The following is a 7,825-nucleotide window of genomic DNA, read 5'->3' as shown; positions in this document are numbered from 1 at the left end:
AAATCCTTGAAACTCATCAGAGAATTTTATTAGTTTGGTTACTGGTTTCATGTCCGTCTGCAGATGCAGATGCAGAAGCTTTAGTTTTGGTTTTCCCAAATTTAGAGTTGAAAAAAATTGGATAACCAAACCTGCGAAGGATTTAATTGCTCAAGGAATAGAGAACAAGAAAGGAATAATATAATTCAAAGTAATGGAGACGAGGTACAAAGGTTTAGGACTGGTGGTACTTTGGAATCAAATATATTTGATGATGGAACTAATAATATTAACAACTTTAAAATAAACCCATTTTCTAATCTTTTCTACCTATCATTAGTTTTAAGCAGATGATCCCTGGAATATATCAATCCTTTGGTTTAAACTCTAAGAAGCTTATCTCACTGGTTCGAGCAATTTCATTCATCACAGTAACATGAACCGCAGATACTGTCTCGCTGATACAGATCTCTCTGTATAGAAATCTTCATCTTGAAGGAAAGCATCCTAAAGTAAAACAGATCATATAACTGGACAACCCATTATCTGATCAAATCTACTGCTTGAATGCCATTCCCCAAAATGTCAATTCTTACATAACATCAAGGCATATTTACAAATGACTGCATTTCCTTACTATCTCCCTCAACCCCATATTAGAATATCTGATCCAAAGAAGACACCTCAAATTCAACATGAAATCTTCAACACAGAGAAACCCGTGTTCAAGAATCCTCTCCCTCAGTTTCAAGATTCGGGCTTTGAAACTCAAAGCACAATATATGATCTTATCTCCTATTTTTCTGATACTATGAACTACTTCAAGTCTACATCCACATATTCACATAGAAACCATGACAAAAGCATTGAGAACTCAAAAGACAGTCATGCTATCTGGTGGTATTGTGAGGATTGCAACTGAAATATTGAATGCTGAGGTCCAAAGTGATATCCATAAGAAGCTTCTCTTGGTTGATGTTGCCCTTGTAGTTTATGCCCATAAGAAGCTACCCCAGAAGAAGGTGACATGAACATGTTACCATTTGTTTGGTTGAAAACCATGGCAGGCCCATTGTTTGGCTGACTCCAATCATACTGTACTTTGGGTGTGACAGCCAAATTAGATTGCTGGGGAAGCACTATAGAATGATCCGGTGAAGGGGCTCTATCATTGTCCGGTGAGGGAGGTCTAGTGTCTGTGATATTGACAGTTGTGATGTCGTGGATGCTGGATCTCCTTTTATCTTTTCCTCCTGAAAGCTGCCTGATAAAGTACTTCTGGGCATGGCTAGCTACTTGAGTCGGTGTTCTAGTGACGACGAATTTCCTCGAGATATTTCTCCAGTCTCCCTTACCATACCTTTTAAGGCCCAACAAAAACAACCTGTGTTGGTCATCCAAAACCCAGAAAACCAAATTCAGTCAGTAGCTCAAAGGAAACTAGAATCTGGCAAAAGAAAGAATTTCAGGTCGACGACTACGAGCAGAGAAGTTTAACTGCAAACAATCAGATTAATGAGTTCATGTTACAGGCCAGCCAAAAAGTACAGACACGTAAACAGTAACAAGTTAAACGTTCATTGAATTCATCTTTGTTGTAAGCTCTGGCTCTGGGAAATAATGAAGACGCCATGAGTTAAAATCCAAAATCACAAAGCTACAAGGCTTAACTCAGACATGGAGGAAAAACTGAAGTTCCAAGACTAAAGATTTTCTAAACATGACATAGCAAGTAACCTGCAACAACTGTCAAACGGTAAAATTCAGAGACACGACATGATAGCTTACCTGTGCTCATCTTCTGACCATGGGACCCCTTTCTTCCTCTCCTGATCGGAGGGCCGACCGGAGGTAGCTCTCCTGCCGCCGGGGCTAAACGATTGCTTAAACCCGTCGAACCCACGATTGTTGGTCCAGTCTAATGTGAAAGAAGGGGTGCGATACCCAGGAATCGGGATCCGGCCAGCTTCTATATGGCCAACGTCGACCAGCAATTCATTGTACTGCCTCATCACGTCCTCCACGGTCTTGCCTGGAATCATTGCCGCCACCTTCATCCATCGATCAGGAGTGTCCTTATCATATACCGCAAGAGCATCCTCAAACCTCTTGTTCTCTTCATGGGTCCATGCCCTGCTCTTTCTCTCATGAAGAAACCAATTCGAGTTGGTATGATGATAGGAAGCCGGAGAGAGAATTTCCATTCCCGATCTCATCGTTTCCGAATTACAGTTACAGCACAGAATTACAGCTCATACCAATCCGATGAAAAAATTAATAATAATCTCAGAATTCGCGGGGGGCCAGTCAGCCTCCCTCTCTCTCCTTCCACGGAAAGAGGAAAGTCCTTGAGTTTGCTACAGTTTGATAATTCGATTCCGGAGAATAGGTTCGAGATTTTGATTTCGATGGAACAGAGAAGTAGAGAGCAAAGGAGGGAGAACCCAGAGAGGAAATGCAGAGGTGGGGGTTTTAAGACGAGAAAACAGGCTTTAAATCATGAAGCATTTGCAGGGAATCCGAATACCTTTTTTATGGAAGCATAACCCGAAGAATCTAGAAAAGACCCACTTTCCAAAATCGACGAAAATCCGAAAGAAAAATTATTTGAATAAAGAAAGTACAGATCTTTACTGGTCATAAATAAACCCTAAGGCCGCCCATCAGATCTGAAACACTCAAATTAAAATGAAATAGATTCCAAATTATGAATTACAAAAGTTCGAGAAATTTGAAGCGAAATTGCCTTGGCAACTTTAAATCCACTCTCCCACCAAACCAATTTAACAAAAAAAGAAGCAATAAAAGCTACGGAAACCAGCCCCAGATGAGCACAAGAGCAACCCCAGAAACCCAACTGAGAAAACTGTGAGAACAGAGGACAATCTGAATTATCGAAACAGAAAAAGGTGGGAAAGCTCAGTTCTTTCTTCCTTTTCCTTGAGGCTAGAGCAACAAAGAAAAGAGAAGAAAGAAAAAGAAAAGCAAGTGTAGACAACAAGCGTGAAAGAATGGATCAAATTGGCCAGCTCTCACCTCCTCGTTGGAAGAGATACCTACAAACTCTACAGAGAGGCTACAGAGGAGAGAAGGGGCTTAGAGAGAGAGATAGAGAAAGAAATAAAGAGAGCTAAGTTGAAGGTGTTCGGCTGCGATTGGATGGTTATGCTGTTTGTGGGCTCTGCGATCTGTCAACTCAACTGGAGTCTGGAGAAAAAGTTCCCCTCCGTATTAAAATAAACCGCTCTTTCTCTTTCTCTCTCCCTGTGTGTTAATTATTATTTTAAAATGTGATTAAAAATATTGTTGTTATTTTTTAGTTTTAAATGATGAAATGCAGCCGGGAGCCCTGGAGCGATGTCCCATTGTGAATGATGGATGCTAACCTGTTCTCCACTAATCAATTCATGTTCATCTTGATTTAGGCCGTATGATGGGCAACGAAAAGAGAAGAAAACCAAACAAAAATTTGATAACTAAGAAGTTGTTTGGATAAGTTTTTGCATGGGAAGTACTTTTATGCTGTAGCCTGTAGGTAGGGAAAAAAATTGCATCAATCCACGTGGCTTTGATTGGGCTTCATACTGAATAGAAATATAGAATCATAGATCCCACCTGAGAGAGGAGATTTTCTGTTCCCAATATGGCTTTATGAGTTATGACTTTGTGCTCTCTCTCCCCCTCGTTGGTTATCAACTCTCGCGCGAGTTGATTTTTTCCATCACTGTAGGTGTTAAAGTTGAAGTGGCCGAACCCTTATTTTGTTTTTAATTATATAAAATACCTAAGCAATAAAGTATTTGAGGTTATTATAGTAATTAATCCAGTTTCGAAAGCTCACAGTTTTCTTAATAACTTATTCACTAAAAAATAAAACAATAAGCCGTGCAGTTTAACCACTTCAGCTGTTTCAAACAGCCCCTAAGCAAAAAGCATCTATCTGCTGCTAAATATAGAATTGGAGGAAAATTGCGAAAGTATAAAAGGCAAAAGGAATAGTCATTAATTTGAGTTCTATTCATTTTATACTTTTAACTCCATCTCCCAATGAACAAGTTTTTTTTTTTTTTTTTTTAAATCGGACAGGACGTGGAACCGTTCTGGGACCGGTTTTCGAGTCAAATGATCTAATCGTCTGGTTCAAATAGATAGTCTGTTCTAACTTAAAAAAATAAAAAAATAAAAAATAACCAAAAATTGTTGTCTGGATTGATAAGCCGATGGTGCAATTTTTTGGATCAGCGGATTATTAATCAAATCAATGATTTTTTGCCAAAAAAAACGATATAGAGTAAAATGAAACTGATTATCTGACCAGTTTTCAGTCCCGTTTTCAAAACCATTAACCATGCAATGATCTATATATTTACGTCTTATAAAATGAAAATTTTCTTTCAGGCTGCATTCCTTTCAAGTGTAAAAGTGGACTGGGTGTAAGCTTTTCTCCATTATTAGTTTTGAAAACACCTTTAGGCCTTTTCTTTGTTGAGTAGACAGGGGGTAAAGGAATCTGATTTGTGCGTCTTTGGGTGTAAACTTTACATCCTGAAAATTTGATACATATTCCAATTTTATCTAAATAAATAGATTCAGCATTCGCTGAAGGCAAAATCATGCACAGCGGGCTAGGCAACTATTAGGAATGAACATACTAGTGTTCTATACACATGGGGTCTCATAAAATCCACACCTTTTGCATAATGTTTACTTATGAAAGATTGCCCAGCCCGTTGTATATGATTTTGTCTCCAATAAATCCGGACCCAAAATAAATAGAGCAAAGTGAGATCTAAACCAAAATGAATTAAACTCAATAACTCAACTATTTAAGAGTTTCTAAGTATTTAATAAACTATTTTCCGTGTATACTTAAATATGAACAATTAATTTTTCGCAAAAAATTAAAAACACATACACATTACACGCACAATTGCAAAGGCTTGAACCTCTCCAACAGTATCTAACTTGCCACATGTCTAATATCAACTTAAAGTTTCCTGCATCCGTGGTCACCAACGAAATATAAACACACCAATGTTTTTAGCCAAACATCAGTTAATGCGATATTCTTTTCTCTTTCAAACACTAATCTCAATAATTAATATATTAATATCTGATAGGAGTGGGACCAACAGTTTATGGGTTCACTCTTAGAGGTTAATTGAACTAAAAGTCAGCTTGAGGTTTGATTATCACACTACCTTTTCACTGTTGACAGTGCAAAAGCAATATGGAGATTATTTGTTAATTCTTTCTAATGGTGGGTCTTAATCCTCTCATTGAACGAAACATGGTATGATGTGGTCCCTAGACATCAACTAAACATCCTTAATGCTCTGGACCCACAGAAACTCAACCCACCAATTAAGAGTCACACTAGTCCTTTCAATCGACTAGAATCTACTTTGCAAAAATATCCCACCATGTATGGGCTTTAATATGATCTCCATCTAGTATATATCAATCCAAGGGTTAAAAAGCCACACTTAATTACGATTACCCAAATTTGATTAATTAAAAGTAGTTGCTCAATTAAAATAAGGGAATAAGGTCAAAGCAAGAGACTTCACCCTCTTTTTTTATCTTTCTCTAGCTTTCCCAACCAACCATCTCACATATCTTTGGGCCTCGCCTTCTTCTTTTTTCTCCAGTGTTTTGTTCCCACCATCATCTTCTTTTTGTTGCTGTCTTCTGTTTCTTTACCCCCTAAAACCCCACAAAGTGAAAGAACAAAGTATGAGAATGTCACTGGCAATCATCATCAGATTGGAACAATTCTATTGGTGTAAGCCACGATTACTGATTTGGAATTACAATTTGTCATAAATGATGATGGAAACCATTTAATTATATATATTATCATCCATTTGATTATATAGATAGATAGATAAATAGATGTATTAGATGAAAACAATAATAACAGGCTCCATTCAGTAATATATAGTACGTAACGAGGAGGACCATGCATGGTAAGAGATTCTAATCCCAGAGCTATTAAATTTCACCAGTAGTAGCTTAATTTATAAATTTCTCAAAGCGTGGGAGCTTGCATCCTTCTCTCTGTTGGAAGCAACCTAATAATGGGTCCAGCTCAACCAATACAACATAACGGTCCCTCTCTGATGTGACCAACTTCTCCCACCCTTTCTTTTGTCCTCTCTCGCACCGTTGCACGCCTAGGACGCCCCACAACCGCCTGGCTCAGTCATTATTGAGTCCTCTAAATGAACTTATTAACCGATCTTCAGTGACGGATGCAATTTGGGTGGGCCCAATCTGAATCTAAATCAGTCTAATTCGAAATTTTATACGGGTTGGAATCGGGTCTAAGAAATTGGGCTTTTTTATTTTTCAAATAAAATTTGGACCTAATCCTTAAGTAGTCTAGACCCGGTTTAACTATACATATATATATATATATGTATGTATACATGTTTGCATAAATACACATACACGCACACACACACACACATATATATATATATATATATATATATATATATATATATATATAATTTTAGAATAGATTTATTGACCAATCCAAACCTAACCCGGTCCTAATTCCAACTTGAATTCATCAAATTACAATGCAGGTTAGACTCGGGTTAAAAAAATCGGACTAGACCTCGAACTCGATCTGGACTTAAGCCTTAATCCAAATTTTAGGATCAGGCCCAAATTGATCATAAACCCGCCCCAACCCGCCCAACTTAATTGCACCCTTAGGTTCAATGGACTGATAAAGATATTTGTGGCTTTTAATAGCAGATTTGGCCCTTTCTGAGATGCAAAATTGCATACCTCACGACAAGACATGAACAGAGTCCACACTTAATTTTTGTTTCGGCTTCATTTATGAATCTGTGGGCTTTACATTTAATTGCACCAAAGTAAATGGTCAAGTAGTATCGCTCGTATAAAACTTTGCTTCGGAAACTAGCTTTTCAAATTATAGGAAGAGTTAAAAAAGGAATTGCTTTTGCTTATGAGAAAAACAAAACTAATTTGCTTCGCGGGACAATTTCAAAAATATCATTTGGAGTTATTAGTTATTAACAAAAAGTTTATCAAAATAAACGAAATAAAACCCGATTTACTTTAGTATGGGTACTTTGGTTCTCTTTATCTTTTCTGCTTTTCCTTGCTTTCCTTTCTCCCATGGTGGGTGGGGAGTGAGTTTGTGCAGCCAGGCTCATGCGACATACAATCATATACCCCACCTGCTAACCTTTAACATTTGGAGAGAGAGAGATTTAAAATTCTAGACAAACAAAAACTTGGAATTCACCAATTGGAAGTAAGGTCAAAGATAGAAATTAAACTTTAGGAGAGTTAAACTTCGAGTCAAGTTTTATATAAAAAAAAATTAAAAGGAAAAAAGAAAACTTTGAGCCGAAATAAAGCCCAAAATTTATTGGGACTCACCAGCACTATTTGGAGAAGTTAAACTTTGAGCCATTTTATATCAAAAAATTAAAAGAAAAAAAGAACTTTGAAGTTTGAACCGAGATAAAACTCCAACCTCCAAATTCATTTTCTTTAAAATAATTTCTCTTGGGGACTGGGGGAGTCCTGAGAGTTTTACTTTCGTCAACAAATGGATATCGGATTCAATTCTCACAAGACCGTGTTCATATCGTCATCATAGCCTTTTACAGCCTATATTAAGAATATCTCTATATTTGTATGCTTTTTTTCATGGAGAGATATTTTCAATGTAAGCCCGCAAGTGATTGTGAAGATGGTGTGAAAACGGTCTTATAAGTACTAAATCCAATTTTGACAAAACGAAACAGTTGCCATATTCTTATTTTCATGAGGACTTGTTGCATTACCTTTATAATTG

The 7,825-nt window shown here is 37.2% G+C and overlaps 1 protein-coding gene across 1 annotated transcript; it reads right to left on the bottom strand.

Moving 5' to 3' along the window:
• Positions 1–375: 375 nt before the first annotated feature.
• Positions 376–3,232, bottom strand: LOC148868898 (transcription factor DIVARICATA-like). The gene is made up of 2 exons (XM_088971825.1): positions 1,768–3,232; positions 376–1,363 (listed from the first exon to the last, which is right to left on the bottom strand). The coding sequence occupies exons 1-2, from the start codon at positions 2,193–2,195 to the stop codon at positions 865–867; spliced, it is 927 nt and encodes a 308-aa protein (XP_088827951.1). The 5' UTR covers positions 2,196–3,232; the 3' UTR covers positions 376–864.
• Between the last annotated feature and the right edge of the window lie 4,593 nt (positions 3,233–7,825).

This window comes from Nelumbo lutea, chromosome 2 (assembly GCF_056320005.1).
Source record: "Nelumbo lutea isolate HS-2025 chromosome 2, American lotus-T2T, whole genome shotgun sequence".
Taxonomy (NCBI): domain Eukaryota; kingdom Viridiplantae; phylum Streptophyta; class Magnoliopsida; order Proteales; family Nelumbonaceae; genus Nelumbo; species Nelumbo lutea.
Note: the sequence above shows the minus strand (reverse complement) of the source record. Positions and strands in the feature narration are given on the sequence as shown.

What these genes read in the sequence shown, in the direction of transcription:
- LOC148868898 (XM_088971825.1), bottom strand. Translation starts at nt 2,195, where the DNA reads ATGAGATCGGGAATGGAAATTCTCTCTCCGGCTTCCTATCATCATACC. An exon ending in TGGTCAGAAGATGAGCACAG is followed by an intron (nt 1,364 to 1,767) that starts GTAAGCTATCAT and finishes TGACCAACACAG; the next exon opens with GTTGTTTTTGTTGGGCCTTA.